Here is a 15,240-nt window from a genome sequence, read left to right on the forward strand (position 1 = left end):
TTTCACATCAGTTCCCTCAGGGTTTGAATAAACACACACTGACGCAACTGACCTGGGAACAGTTTAGACAGACTATGGGCAGAAGTGGTTTCATAGATTGGGGCAAACGTATTTTCTTTTCGTGCTACTGTTTCCGAATAGAATGAGTACTATTCTTTAGCTGAATGCATTTATTAGCTTTAGTTTATTTCTTTGTTCTTTGTCATTTTTCATTTTTAGTGCAACACCGTGCAATAGTGTGACTATTCTTTAAGATGTTTACATTAATTTGTATTTATAATTTAGATTGGTTTTTATTATTTGTTTATATATTAAATATAACATAATATAATTAAAATAAATGTAAAGGATCTTTATAATATTATAGTAACCATTTTTTTTAATTCTTATTATCACTGAATACATTCTGTGGGTTGATATGACTGCTGTGCCCTCTAGGGACAGTGTGACATCAATGCATGTGACAGCATTAGTCAGGTTTAGCACAATTATGCCTGCTGAGTACAGCCGTCACACACACACACACACACACAGACACACACAAACAAACACACCACACACACATAGCAGCACTATTTCCATGCTTTCACGAGCAGTTTACATGAACTTCATTTTCTCTGCATCCCTTTGCTAATCAATCACCCACTTTTTTTATATTTTTGAAAGTTTTCTAAAATAGCTCACAGACTAGCTGCTGAACATCAACATCCACAAGTATTGCCACACGAGCTAAAACACAACAACACCAACACATTGGCCTTTTACAAACTCCTGTACTGGTTACTGTTGTAAACTAGTGGTTTCTAGATCCAGAATTAAATTGCAGGCGACTCACCGTGACTGAAGGTAAAGGGGAAACATCTTGGCCTCTGTGACTGACTGATGTTGCACAGTGAAGTTGAGCGGGACGGCACAGAGCGGTCACATTATGAGGCATCTGATTAGGTGACCAACCATGCGCTGCCCGTTAGTCTAATTCAATTACAGCAAGAGAGACATTCAGGGGGGAAAGAATTTCCTTCTTTTCTCTTTGGACCCGCCTTGACAGAATGGATAGTGATATTCTTTAGGCTTCAGTGACAGAGGATAAGGAGGCGGCGCGACTTTATCTCTATGAATTCTTTATTCAGCTCATTTGGACTCAAATTAGTTTAACTGATGGAGAAGCAGCCATGTTGACTCCCATCTGACTTAAAAGGTTGCGTGTTGAAAGATCCCCAATGGTTGGTTGAGTGAGGTGTAAATGTGCAAATAAACCCTCTGCAAATAGATTGATTTACCAATCAGTAGTCAGAGGTATTAAGTGCCATTAGAATTGAAGACAGACAGGGAGGCTGCATGATCAACAGGGAAATGTGTTGAAGTTAAAGGAGAAAAACAGTAAACTCAATGGAAGTGGCTTCATGTGACTCAAGAAACAACAGATCAAATAAATGTTTAGCAAAAATGTAGTTCTTTAAACTCTTATTTTATCTGCACATTTACTAATATTGTGATCGGAGCATTGGGTTCAAACCACTTCTACATAAGTTGACATCAATCTTTCATGTCAAGAGAAGTGGTTCAAGAAATTCAATCAGCAGATACCACAACATGATTTTACAGTAATTCTACTATATACGATGGAATGTAGGGTCTCTCTTTAACTGTGATCTTTGCCCGTATAGCAGAGCCAGATGCTAAAACATGTGAATGTACATGTATGTTCCACAAGAAATAAGCTGCGAATGGGAGTGACGATTCCTTCTGAGGAAAGAGTTAATGAAAAGCAAGACTCACACTACCTACTCAATACTGCCATCCAGTGCTGACTGACCTTTGGCAAATGGCATAATTTAGAGTGATTGAGACATAATATACAGATCTGGTGGTTATTGTGCTGGGACAAAATTCAAATCTACAGGCCTACATTTTTTCTACATAACTGTAGATGATCGAATGAAATATTGATTTGAAATATAAGTTTACCCAGGTGATTTATTTGTATGGCACCCTTAAAGAACAGTGCAATTCAAAGTGCTCAAAGACATTAAAAGCTTTAATAAATGATTATATAAAGCGAATGTGAAACATACATATTTAAAAAAGGAATTTCAGAATAAAATAAATAAAATCAAAAACACGAGAAATTGTGTGTTATAAAAAATTAAACATTAGATTCAGATTTAATAAAACAAAATGCAATATTCAAAACAATATTCAGTTTGTGCCAATAGATACCTTTCAGCTAAGTCGAACTCACTGGGCCTTTATTACTAATATATTGTATTAATATTACATTTAATATAACATAATTTCCAAACCAATACTGGATTTTATTGTTACCGGTCGATTGAGGTTTTGCATTGTACATATAAATATCTATATTTATATCGTGAATACAAAAGTACCCGTATTATTATTATTATTAATATTATTATTATAGTATTACTACGTTGTTGTTATGTGTTGTACGCAGCCCCTTTGAACGCACCGCCTGTAACCAAGGCACTGACGCTCCTCTCCGTTACCAGGGCGCTCTCACGGCAAACAGTAGCATCGCAGCTAAGCTAACAAGCTAACAGGACAGATAATCTTACAGCCATGATATAACACCAGCTTCTTCACCAGGGGAACAACTTTACGTTTTAACTCCCAGTTCATCTAAACCATCGCTCCCAGTTCATCGACTTCAGATTCAGCTCCAGTTCGAGGTTGTCGCTTTAGTTTAGAGGCTGAAACTCGCGTTTTTTTCTCTTCCAGGACCAGTGAGCTAACCGAGCTAACCGAGTTAAGCTAGCTGCACAGCCACCATGGTGAGTAGTCGCTGTCCGTGGCTGGACAGGCCACCTGTTGGCTTTGAGGAGCTAGCATGCTAAACGTTTAGCTTTCTACATATCTGGATTCTCTGAAGTCACACACAGACAGATAGGAAGTGTGTGTGAGTGTGTGTGTGTGAGTGTGTATGTGTGTGTGGAAGGGGCCCTGTCACACATGAGCAGGAGAAAATCCCCTTGGAGTTAGCTGATCAGCTAGCTGTGGTTGCTAGAACAGTGTCTCCCCCATGTCTGCACACCACATCTTCCATTCCCACGTCTCACTTTGTCGCCCATCTCTTGCTTGTTGTCTCTGCACAGGCTGAATTCGGATTCAACGAGCAGCATCAGAGCGAAGTCATCAATTACATGCGATTTGCTCGTTCCAAGAGGGTCCTGAGGCTCAAGACTATTGATTCATGCTTCGAGGAACTCAAGGACAGCAGGTGATTGGTCACATCCAAGGTTCTGGGGCCATTGTTTGGATGTAAACTCAACTTTCCTCACTTTTCAGCTCGAATGCCTCTGTGACCTGTGATTGTGTGTGTTGCATGTGTGTGTGTTTGTTGTCTGCAGGCTGGTGGAGGAAACCTTCACGGTGGATGAGGTGAGGGAGATGCTGGACGGGCTGCAGGTGGTGGTGCGCGGGGAGGTGGAGATGGAGCTCATCAACACGGCCCACACCAACGTGCTGCTGCTCAGGCAGCTCTTCTCCCAGGCCGAGAAGTTTTACCTCCGGCTGCAGAGCGACATCTCAGAGCTGGAGAACAGGTGAGAGATGAAGGTGACCAATTCACGATTGTTCCCACAGGAGGACAACATGTTCTCAGTGATACATTATGAGGTAAACATGCCCCTCCTTGAACATGGTAGACATTATTTAAGAGTATAACATCTGTGCTCAAAATGTGGAACTGTGAAAGGTCAAATTGAGTGTCAAATAGAAACTGCGCTACGCTTCTACACACTGCGCCTAACGTGAGAAAAGGTCCTCTACTTTGAAACATCTCCTGTTTCCTCCTCAGTGCAGATCTGTTGTGTATCTGTGGTGTCAGGATAAAAGGTCGTCGCCAAGCCACACACACAGTTTACCCCTTTTTTTTTCATCACACTGGTTTTCTCTCTGCGGTGACGTTCAGTTGGTCTGAAAAGCTCAAATCCTGCCATCTTTTCACTACATTTTTCTTTCACTTATGAGAGCTGTGTGCATCTTAAATAAAATCCTGCTATTTTTAAAGTGGTAAAAAGCTACGTGATCACATGAAGTGTCATTGGTTTATGGCCACATGTGAGAAAAATAAGAAAAACCGGAAAGAACGTGTTTCTGAAAAGGGGATTTGTTCATATTACAAGTCTGAGCATAGAGCAACGTTGGCACCTACATGTGAGACCAGTTACTATGATAAATTACATCTGAACTGTTGCCAGAATCCACTGTACAGTCTTGACATTTTGGCAAAGGAAGTGTCAGGGCTTTTTGACGCATACGTTGACAGGTCGTTTTTTAAATAACAATAACCCACAGTTACACAATTGAGATAAAACTGTCCTAAAAAAATTAGGTTGAGCTAAGTTGTTCATAATGTTCACTTTGAAATACCAAGTTAAAATATACAAGTCCTCCTGTTCCTCTTTGTGCCAGTGAGATTGAGGAAGCAACGTTACATTATAATCTTCAGTATTAAACATTTACAAAACTTCTGCAGCCAAGAGCAACCGAGCCAGTGTTGTTAGCACGTTGTGTCTCTGTAAAGTACCAGAGTTCATGTGCAGGGGGTTGAATGTAGTCTCTCCGTCTTCTGTGATTATAAAGGTGAACTTCATTTAACTTTTGACCTCTGGAACCCTATGCCCTTGTTTGTGTTGTGGAACAGTTTGTAGTATGCAGATGGTGGGTGGATCAAGAAGCCCTGATGCTTTTTAGTTGTTTTTTTTACAGGGCTCAGCCCTACGTGACTTGATATGGTATCTAAAGCAAGAATACGCCCCGTGTCACAGGCTACGTGTGTTCAGCTACTTTTTAAAAACCACATTTAAGCTTTTCAGAGAACTGGAGTGTTCACCACAGGCATACATCTCATAGCATAAGTGTTAAACTGCCAAAAAACAAGGGAGTTTATTTGCCGACCTAACAATTCGCACCACAAAATGGAAGATTGCTGTAACGTATAAAACATCAACACCGCTGTGGGAACCTGACAGTTGTGAAAAGTGTTAATTCAGATTATCAGTCTCTCAGTGATGCTTACATCTTAATTGTAATGTTGTAGACCAATGTTTGATTAAATCTAAATACATTATCTTCTCTGAATTTGTCATTTTTATTCTGACGTCTAATCCTTTGCTAATCTCTCCCCCATCTAGAGAGCTGTTAGAACAAGTGGCTGAATTTGAGAAGACCGACTTTAAAACCACTGATAAGGTGAGATGAATGTGCAGCTCTGTCACAAGTAGACCTTAAAACCTCACCATCAGCAGAGTCATCGTTAATCATGAGCTCGAAGCCTATTTACACCCACATGGAACTCAGTCACTCGAGAACAGCCCAGCGATTTATGTCAGGTCACCCGTTCTTGATATGAAACCAGGCAGCTCAGCAGTCACGCAACACAGTGGCTGACTTGTGGCTTTACACCTGTCAACTTGGTGATGATGTACTTCACAGGATTTTCACATTTTTAAACAGTAGTCATTTGTCATCGTCACATTTCTAAGAAAAGGGAGATTGAACTGATGTCACATCTCCTGTCCAGTAGCGGCAAAGCAAATGTTTTCCGTCGATAAGTTTGTACTTTTCTTTACCAGATAAACCAGGAAACAAACAAACCCAAGTTAGCGCCGCTGAATGAAGGTGGAGTGTCGGAGCTTCTCAACAAGGTAAAGAAACACGTTTCATTGGGTTTAACGTGGATGATTATCAGGTTCACTCGCTCATGCGGATCTGTGCTGTGTTTCTACAGGAGATAGCGAGACTACAGGAGGAAAACAATAAACTGAAAACCAGGCTGCGGACTTTAGAATCCCAGGTATAAAAATCTGTCTCATACTGTTTTAGTAAAGCAGACCTCTACTCATTTACATTATTAACTTCATGCTCTGATGAATGTTTCCTAGGCCATGAGTGCACTGGATGAGAGAAGCAGGGCCGAGCGAGCTCTGAAGGACCTCCAGAAGGTGCAAGGTGAACAGCAGGTACTGTTCCATGTTTGATCCACAAGTTACTTCATTGTCATCGTCATCATAGTTCGCTTTCTATTTTAGTACCTCTATCTTTTGTTCGTGATTATCATTTACATCAACACTGTCTGTCATTGTGCTTTTTATGCTCTAACTCGGATCTGAAACGGTACGTACAATATGTAGCTGATCAGTGTGTCGTGGAATATAGGAATAGACACCGTGTCCATCGTGGAGAATAAACATGCAACTGAACTGGTTTGTTGTGTCTTTGTCCTTCAAGTTTGCTGCTAAATCCCAGGAGATCAACTGTCTAGAGGACACAGTGGCGGCTCTGAAAGAGGACTACGAAAAGTCTCTCAACGCCAACGCTGTCTCCCACAAGGATCTGCAGGAGAACCTGATCTCGGCCAAACATGAGCTGCTTCGAGTGCAGGAGCAGCTGACCCTGGCCGAGAAGGTACAGGGTTAACTTACTTTCTCTCCATGCAGCCAAAGTTAAAACAGTGCTGTTTATGTCCTGTGAAGTGGGCAGGGCTCAGATCGTAAAAGATGAAGTCACGTGACTTCTGTGCACCAATAAGAATTTAGCTCAATTTGATTCCACAGTTGTGGGTTTGTTGGCTGATGTTTGTAGGCCACTGTGTCAGTTCAACCTGATTGAATCTCACACACACACACACACACACACACACACACACACACCATCCTGATGAGGTTTTTTTATTTATTTAAACTCTTAAGATTCATATCTCAGGATGGAGAAAGAGGTGGTGAGCCCGACAAACATCAACATTAAAATGTGTCTTTAGTAGATCTGTCGATATCAGAAGCTTGTTTCTCTGGCCAGTTTTCAGGTTGGGCACATTCAGCCCCCGCTCACATGTTTATGTGTGTGTGTTGTGCAGGAGTTGGACAGGAAGTTCCAGCAAACTGCAGCCTACCGCAACATGAAGGAAATCCTGACAAAGAAAAACGAGCAGATCAAAGATATTAGAAAACGACTGCAGAGGTGAGCATCCAGCAGTGAGATTAAAACATTGGTATTTTCAAGAACTTTTTTGGACTTCACACATGAAGAACGCAGCAGGAGATTGTCTGGGGAAATGTCCTGAATATTCAGGTTAGGGGTGGAGCCTGAGAAGATCACTCAGGATGCAGGACTTGATGTTTAAATTCAGACGTTTTTATATTCGGCTATGCTGTTGAGCCATTTCTCCAAAAGCTCTCGAATCTTGTCATCTTTCCAAGTTGACAGCTTTGTCAGCGTCTTCTGCATTAACGTGTGGACAGACGTGGACATAAATTATAACTTCTCTGCTGGCCAGAGCATACGAGCAAAAGGCCTTAATTCTATATTACTCCTAAAACTGTCTTTCTTATAAAGATTTCTGTCTATTTTTATATCTGCGTCGCTTCTCTGTTTCAGATACGAGCCTAACGAATGAGTTGAATCCAGGAGAGCTGGTTTATACAGAGAGAGGAAGGACCAGGACGTTTAGTGACTGTGGTTTGGCCCAGAAACCATCAGTTCCTATACTGTAAGACAAGAAACACAGATAAAAGTGTCCCCTTGCTTTGTGTGGCGTCTTCAGTAGAGTTGGTAGCCGGGAAGTCGACAGTAGGCCGAGCTGAATTCACAAATTAAATAGTCAGAAATAATAGCTTTCTCCAGCTGTGCTCATTTAGCCGCGTCTCAGTGTCAGAGTTCACTCACAGTAGCTAGCAGACTTCCCTCTGTGCTCTATGCAATAACCATCATGTCCGTGTTTGAAGAGGCCTTGTCCATTTTCTGAAGCTTCGCACTCGTATCTACCATCAGACGGATGTGGGTCACGTTTATCTTTTAGATTTTTAGTCGCCATTTTGTAGTCAAAAATCCAAATCTGTTTATCGAGAGTTTCGAGCAAACCCCGAGATATAGTTTGTTTATTACTAGTGAGCAGTTTTTCAAATGCTTCCTTATCCGTTCATTTTATTTCACCTAACATTTAATAGCATTTTACAAAAACTATTTTCAGTGACCGGACATTCTGTGAATGTCTGATCACTGAAAATACAAACAAATGGTTGTTTTTTGCATAAATCTTTTTTGTTTTGCACATTGAATGATACGGATAGCGATAGACAGATTTCACTACATCCCCTTGAACATAGGACATAGATTATTTTGTGTGTGTATTTTTCGTTTTGCTGTGAGTGACCGAGTGCAAGTGGAAACAAATAAATAAATCTATACATGATGTTCATGAAGTAATGCTCTTGCAAAGTATGATACATCTTCCCTATATTACTCTAGATGTGCATTTGTTTGTATTGTGCAAAGTATTGGGTAATAAAAAGCTGTTACCAAATATATCATGTGTGATCATTATCATATCTTTGATCTTTTTATTTTAAATATATAATTATATACTTTCACATCTGTGGAAAATATCTTATTAAAACAGCATTTATTACTAAATATCTGAGTTTACTGGAATATGACTAATAGACTGTTTTTATTTGTTTCTGAGCGTTAGATATTATATCTCAAAATTATTTTTGGAACTGACTGATTCAACAAGGGGGCGCTGTACTGCAAAAATACATGAGGTATAAATTACAGCGATCGTAGGCCTCCTTATGAACTTTGTCTTATTAATAATATACATATATATATATATACTTAATAAGTGCATCACTTTGAATTCTGAAGAGGATAACAGTGAGCTGTGGATCAATTGAAGTTTCAGTCTGGCTTCATATATTAACTGATATGTTTTTCAAACTATATTTTATCATTACAGACTCACTGATCAGAGAAGAAAGTCCAGAGAGTAGTAACAATGTTCAGTACATTCTTACTGGATGGAGAATGATATCTCTGATCTAATATGAAGAGAGAAAAATCTCTAACAACAAGATACTTCATGGTATTTTTTAAAATCTGTATTAGATTGTAATGATTTGAAATGACAGCTGAGGGCTGCAAACACTCTAACCACACTGAGCAGGCCTTTTATTATGGTATGTTTACTGCTTCTATATTTTGTAATGCTGTAGACATTTGTATTTAGTTTTCTGCACTATTCTATCTACTTATTTCAAATACTGTTGACATGTACATAGAGTGGTTGCTACAACAATAAAGCCACTAAGATAAGACCAAACATTTCAAGCTGATTATCTGAACAGTAGGAAACCAGAAGAGGCCGGATGCAATCTGCAGATATAAGTTCAAATCATCAGTCTGCAGTGAAGGATGAATAAAGGATCTGATCATGAGCACATGAGGTTTTATAGAGTAAAAAACAAAGTGGTCACCAATCAGTTAAGTGTCCCCCCCCCCCCCCTTCGTGGTTCACAGTGAAACTCTTCAATCCCCGGGTTTTACCTAAACCTCATGTTCATTTGCTTACTGCTTGTGTGTGCAATTTTTACAATTTGCTTGTGTGCATCTGTTTCCTATGAGCCGCAGCTGAAGAGAAAACTGTCACGATGATTTCAGAAAGGATGCAAAAAGCTGAACAGTTGTGTATCAGTGCATGAAATAAATCACAGCCAGCAGGTACACAGGAAGTGGTGCGACGGTCTCTCACTTGACAGTACTTTCCCACAATATGGGGCAAATGCAGATACGTGTCTGAGCGGCCCACTTGCTCACAGCAGCTTCCTGTTCCCTGTCACCGGGCATCAAACGGGTATTCTCAGTTTCAGTAACGAGAGAAAGGGTTTTCTGTAGAATCATCAGACAGTGACGCACATTTCTGGATATGAGGTGATGTCCAGAGGGCAGTCGGATACTTAGAAACAATAACAATGGGATTAATAGCAAAACAACCGATGCGGTGTAGTAGCTGTGTGACTATAAAGATTGTTCTGTACAAAATGAGATGATGTGCTCGTCAGCCAAGTTCACGATAATTTGCTCAAATTTGCACAAAACACAAAGATGATGGGAAAAGCATCAGTTTTGTCGATATTTGGTCGTGAACCAAAGCACAGCACAGATTCAAATTGGGCTAATTTGTCATTTAGATGGAAAGTGAAGGGATCAGCGTTAGTAATCGAACTGAATACATGAACGTGGCAGTTTCACATGTACAGTAAAGATGCAGACGTTTACATTTGATGCAGGTTTCGTATCCAGTCCTGTGCAAAAGGTTTCAGACACTTTCTTCATCTCGATTCGTACCCATCATGCAACGCAATCAGGGAGACTGAAACAACCTGACACATGCAGCCAGAGTCATAACAGAAGGATCTCCATCCTTCTCTTCACACGTCGTGTTTCATGCATCAACACTTCAGGCCAATACAACCGGTTCCCAGGAGGCAAACACTCGTCTGTTTTGGGGGGGACACACCGTTTCCCCTGTGCCACGCTGTGATCACAACTGAAAAACGCTCACCGAGGAAGTGAATCTGTGCCAGAGAGAGAGAGAGGGCCCAGAACTTTGAAGAACAGAAGAGAAGTATATTTAAGGGATTGGTATTTAGAAGAAGAAGAATACATTTATTGATCCCAAACACTACATGCAGATGAGGAAAAATTTGAAATCTGCTTTTGACCCATCTGGTGAACATAGCAGGACACAGAGCAGTGGGCAGCCATGCACGGCGCCCGGGGAGCAGTTGTTGGGGGAGTAAGGTGCCTTGCTCAGGGGCACTTAGACAGTGGGGGCTGGGAGAGTCCTCTTTGGACTTTTCAAACAGATCCAGGGTTTGTCCACCCAGGTATGTTTTTATTGTCCCTGCGAGGAGTCGAACCAGAGACCTTCCAGTCTGATGTCCGTAACTTTCTGCCCATAGTCCAATTTTTCTGCCACTAGTCCACCGCCTCTCCACTAGAAAACAGAAGAGAAGTATATTTAAGGGACTGGTATTTATGAGTGTGTGTAATTTGGTGCAGATCAGGATCAAAATCCAGATCTAGTGAATTTAAATGTGTAAATTGTACAGGGACAAAGAAAAACACGGTGTATCTTAATGTCCCTGAAACCCAGAGCTTCCCTAAAAGACGTTTCCACATTGATTCATTAGGAGGTCTGAGATCACAGGCCACACAGCCTGCAGCTTGTGACAGTGATTTACTGCCTCCAAGCACTGAGCCTGACGACATCTCAGCATCAGCTACCTCCTCCAGGTTTGGGCTTTAATCATACCTGGTTTTCGGTTTCAGGCGTCACTCGCCAGTTGTGTTAAAGTGCTGCACCTGTGTACACAACATTGTGTCTAAAATGGGCTCCGGCTTGAAACTCAATCGACTGTGGAGTCAGTGTGGGTGTATTGTTTTGGCTCAAAGCTGACGACCATGGTTCAGAGGGCAACATTTAAAAAGTCATGGCTCCCGTGTGAAACTAGGTGCTGTCACTGTTCAGGGATCAGGCTTTGAAACACACTGTCCTCCAGTGTTGATGCTCATTTCGCTGCAGTGTGTGTATCTGGAGACAGACATGTGCAGCACTGGGGGTTGTGAGTGGTTCTTTCTTCAGAGATAGTATCACAGCACGTGACCTGTGGTTGAAGAGGAACCATATAAGTAAGAGAAGATGAAGTCACACAGAACAGAGAAGCAGCAAAGTAACTTCACTTAATCACTGAGACGGTAAGAGATATTTTTGCACCGCTACAAAACTGCATTTTAACCATCAGGCTTTTTCTGCCATATGTTGCTTTTATGAATAATTAATAATTTGTAAACATTTTGAGAGGTTTGATGTGTTTGTGTTGCGTTAACATCCTCTGATTCTTTCCAGATAAGATGGATGAGCAATTGACGACTCTTATGACCACGGCCACTGAATACTATACAGAAACTGTAAGTTTGACTTTGAAATACATTACATTACAACTTGATTAATTATATTTGGTAATTTGGTTCAGAGCGATTAAAAGAAAAATCAACATACAGATAAAACATCCACTGAAAAATATCACGATAAAACATTTCTTTCAAAATATTAAAGTTTTAATAAGTAAAATAGTTGACATAGCCAGAGAGTAATGATATATCTGACCTTATAATTTATATAATTGTTGAGATAATTATTTGACGTACCACAAGAGACATTATTGATTTTAAGTAAAGTATGATTTGAAATCCTGTAAAACATGAAGGTTAGAACAGAATACCAAATCACTTATATGTATTTTAAATTCTATGTTTTCTATTGTTACTTAAACTGTGTAAATTGATGCACTTCACAATCCAGCTGCAGGAGATTTATCAGACCCAGACATCTATCGGATATTCAAATGCAACACTTTTCCACCGCTTGCTTCACACCTCGCTCTTTATCTCTGCTCCACATCTAACCCTCCTGCATCTGGGGCACTGCTGAGTTGTGCTAGCGGGGGGCCCCTCTCTGGAGCCCCTCTGGATGGTTTACCCCCCCCCCCCCCCCCCCCCCAGGCTTGGATAGCAACAGGAAGTTGTGCAGTAGTGTGGTTTCTCCTGCACAGACACAACACCTGCACCTGACTGACGTTTCTATCGCAGCCTCTGGTTAGCACGTACGTCACTGGTGGTAGTCGCCACCGTTTCAATGTGTTCCCACTAGAAGCCGGTTATGAAGCCCTGAACGCAGCAAGGCTCTGTCTGACAGGAAATGAAAATGCACGCAACCCCATTTTAAAACCACCAATCATTTTTATTTCATTGAACTTTCTGTTTTTGTCGATGCAGGGCACCACCGACGACACAGACTATGACAAAGGGCCGTCTGGCTTTTGCGACCGAGGGTGGGTCCGGGGGTTTCGTGGCCGGTACGAACCCCCTCTCTTCGGGATCATCTTCATCCTCGGTGCCGTGGGAAACCTGTTGGTCGTGTGGATCTACTCCACCGTGCGCAACCGTCTGAAGACCATGACCGACGTGTACCTGCTGAACCTGGCGGTGGCCGACCTCCTCTTCCTGTGCATGCTGCCCTTCTGGGCCGTCGACGCCGCCAAGGGCTGGGAGTTCGGCGTCGGTTTGTGCACACTGGTGTCCAGCGTCTACAAGATCAACTTATTCAGCAGCATGTTCCTGCTCACCTGCATCAGCGTGGACCGCTACATTGCTATCGTGCAGGTCACCAAGGCCCAGAACCTGAAGAAGAAGAGGCTCTTCTACAGTAAACTCACCTGCTTGGCTGTCTGGTTTGTCTCCGCTCTCCTGGCCCTCCCTGAGTTCATATTTGCTCAGGTGAAGACGGACCCAGACGGCATGTCCTTCTGCCATCAGATCTACTGGTACAACACATTCAACCGGACTAAGATCCTGGTGCTGTCCCTGCAGATCTGCATGGGCTTCTGCCTCCCTCTTCTAGTGATGGTCTTCTGCTACTCCGTCATCATACGCACGCTCCTGCAGGCCAAGAGCTTCGAGAAGCACAAGGCCCTGCGCGTCATCTTTGTCGTGGTGCTTGTGTTCATCCTCTCCCAGCTGCCGTACAACAGCCTGCTCATCGTGGAGGCCAAGCAGGCAACTAACAGCACTGACAATTGCGAAATGCAAATCAGTTTAGACGTGGCAGGGCAAGTCGCCAAGAGCCTGGCCTATATGCACGCCTGCCTCAACCCTTTCCTGTACGTCTTCGTTGGAGTCCGCTTCAGACAAGACCTCCTGAGGATGGTGAAGATGTGTGCGGGTGGTCTGAGAACAGGAGGGTGGAGTAAAGCAGTTCCCAAACGTCCCTCTGTCATGTCCGACACTGACACTACCCCTGCCCTGTCCATATAAACCCACATCCTCCTCCAGTCCCATTGTAGACACTCGGGCCTGCAGTTTGGACATGGTTATGTTTTCCCAGCATGCATTACCTGCCACCAGAGCAACAACACAACGTTCATCTCTGAAAGCAAATAAGAGTTTCTGTTCATTACTTTCATATTCTCCCAGTCACCAGTGCTTTAATAATTGTATAAACTGTACATTATTGTAAATACTTTTTTGCATTTGTTTTGTGAGTGTTTGTGTCTTTACATTGATTCCATCCTGTGTTGGTTGTGTGCTGCTGTAACTGAATTAAAAAACAAATGTATTTTACTTGATTTTCATGAACAAAATAATAAAAAATCGGAGAAATCTAAATCGAGTTGCAGTTTCCTTCTGTCCACAGCACAAAAACAAGCATCACGTGTGAGCCAGAGTGGATTCAAGTACCAGTGGTGCACAGTAACTCAGTACATTTACTCAAATACTGTACTCAAGTACACATAAGAGGTACTGTACATTAGTATAGGCATTTATGCAACTTTCTACTTCTACATCTCAGAGGTTAATACTGTACTTTTTACATTTGTCAGACAGCTTTATTTGCCTTTCAGATGACAGTGTTAATGTTTGTGATAACCTGAAGGATGTTCCTTTTTTAAATTTTGTAGTATATTATGATTTGCTATAGTCTGAATCACAACAGTTTATAGGTCAAATGAGTTCAATCTTTAACATCTACAGTAAAATACAGCATACACTTTAATGCAGCAGTACTTTTTGTACTCTAAGTATAAATGCATACTTTCACATAAGCATGGATTTGAATGTAGGACACCTTCAGATTATGGAGATTGTGGATTCAGTGATGTTACTGGAATAGTTCTCCCCCCGTCGTCCAGCACAGACTTAGTAATCACAGGGATCGACGATGAGATCAGCGTCTGACGTGTGTTCACGCTACACATGGGAAAGTACTTGTGTGTTTCACTGGTGTAACGTACCGTCTGTGGTGGGACACGCGCTTTGTGAACGCGGCTCGTCTGATCCACAAGGTGTTTTCGGTATGACTGGATGTCCTCCTGATGACTGTGTCTGTGCCATCGTCTGTGCCCTTGTCTGTGCTGACGTCCTCGACTGTTGAACCTTATCGGAGTTCACTTATGACTTAACACTTTCACAGAGGATGCTAACTGGTGTCCGTTCAAACTGGCATGAAAGAAGTTTCCCACAGCGACAGGCCGCAGACAGACAAGTGCCCCTGTTTCAAAATCTGTTCAAATCCACAGCTTCACTCAGAAAAATCACTTTACTAACTTTGTGAAGCAACTCACTGAATGTTTGAATAAATATTATCCTTTAGTTAAAGCCACTAGGTTTAATGCTAAACCCATTAGTAGGAGTTGCGAGATTGGAACCATGACTTTGAACCATTTGTGACAAACACTGCAACTTTCCAAATGACAATGATGGGATGAAACAAAGTACATTTACTTCATCACAGCAGTGATGGTAGTTTACTTTAAGTTGTACTCCACTAAATACATCAGCAAATACTTTTTACTCTATTACATTTAGATGATATAT

General features: G+C 41.7%; 2 protein-coding genes across 2 annotated transcripts; both read left to right on the plus strand.

Moving 5' to 3' along the window:
- Nucleotides 1-2,471: 2,471 nt before the first annotated feature.
- lztfl1 (leucine zipper transcription factor-like 1) lies at nt 2,472-8,328 on the plus strand. The gene is made up of 10 exons (XM_053412379.1): nt 2,472-2,795; nt 3,117-3,241; nt 3,372-3,566; nt 5,160-5,217; nt 5,601-5,672; nt 5,756-5,821; nt 5,910-5,987; nt 6,256-6,432; nt 6,881-6,984; nt 7,402-8,328. Exons 1-10 carry the CDS (start codon nt 2,793-2,795, stop codon nt 7,418-7,420), a joined length of 897 nt encoding a protein of 298 aa, XP_053268354.1. The 5' UTR covers nt 2,472-2,792; the 3' UTR covers nt 7,421-8,328.
- A 2,812-nt stretch (nt 8,329-11,140) lies between these two features.
- ccr9b (chemokine (C-C motif) receptor 9b) lies at nt 11,141-14,031 on the plus strand. Its single transcript, XM_053412321.1, has 3 exons — nt 11,141-11,562; nt 11,714-11,775; nt 12,643-14,031. Exons 2-3 carry the CDS (start codon nt 11,719-11,721, stop codon nt 13,678-13,680), a joined length of 1,095 nt encoding a protein of 364 aa, XP_053268296.1. The 5' UTR covers nt 11,141-11,562; nt 11,714-11,718; the 3' UTR covers nt 13,681-14,031.
- Nucleotides 14,032-15,240: the final 1,209 nt, after the last annotated feature.

This window comes from Pleuronectes platessa, chromosome 20 (assembly GCF_947347685.1).
Source record: "Pleuronectes platessa chromosome 20, fPlePla1.1, whole genome shotgun sequence".
Classification (NCBI taxonomy): Eukaryota; Metazoa; Chordata; class Actinopteri; order Pleuronectiformes; family Pleuronectidae; genus Pleuronectes; species Pleuronectes platessa.

What these genes read in the sequence shown, in the direction of transcription:
- lztfl1 (XM_053412379.1), top strand. An exon ending in ATCTCAGAGCTGGAGAACAG is followed by an intron (nt 3,567 to 5,159) that starts GTGAGAGATGAA and finishes TCCCCCATCTAG; the next exon opens with AGAGCTGTTAGAACAAGTGG. An exon ending in ACTTTAAAACCACTGATAAG is followed by an intron (nt 5,218 to 5,600) that starts GTGAGATGAATG and finishes TTTCTTTACCAG; the next exon opens with ATAAACCAGGAAACAAACAA.
- ccr9b (XM_053412321.1), top strand. Translation starts at nt 11,719, where the DNA reads ATGGATGAGCAATTGACGACTCTTATGACCACGGCCACTGAATACTAT. An exon ending in CTGAATACTATACAGAAACT is followed by an intron (nt 11,776 to 12,642) that starts GTAAGTTTGACT and finishes TTGTCGATGCAG; the next exon opens with GGCACCACCGACGACACAGA.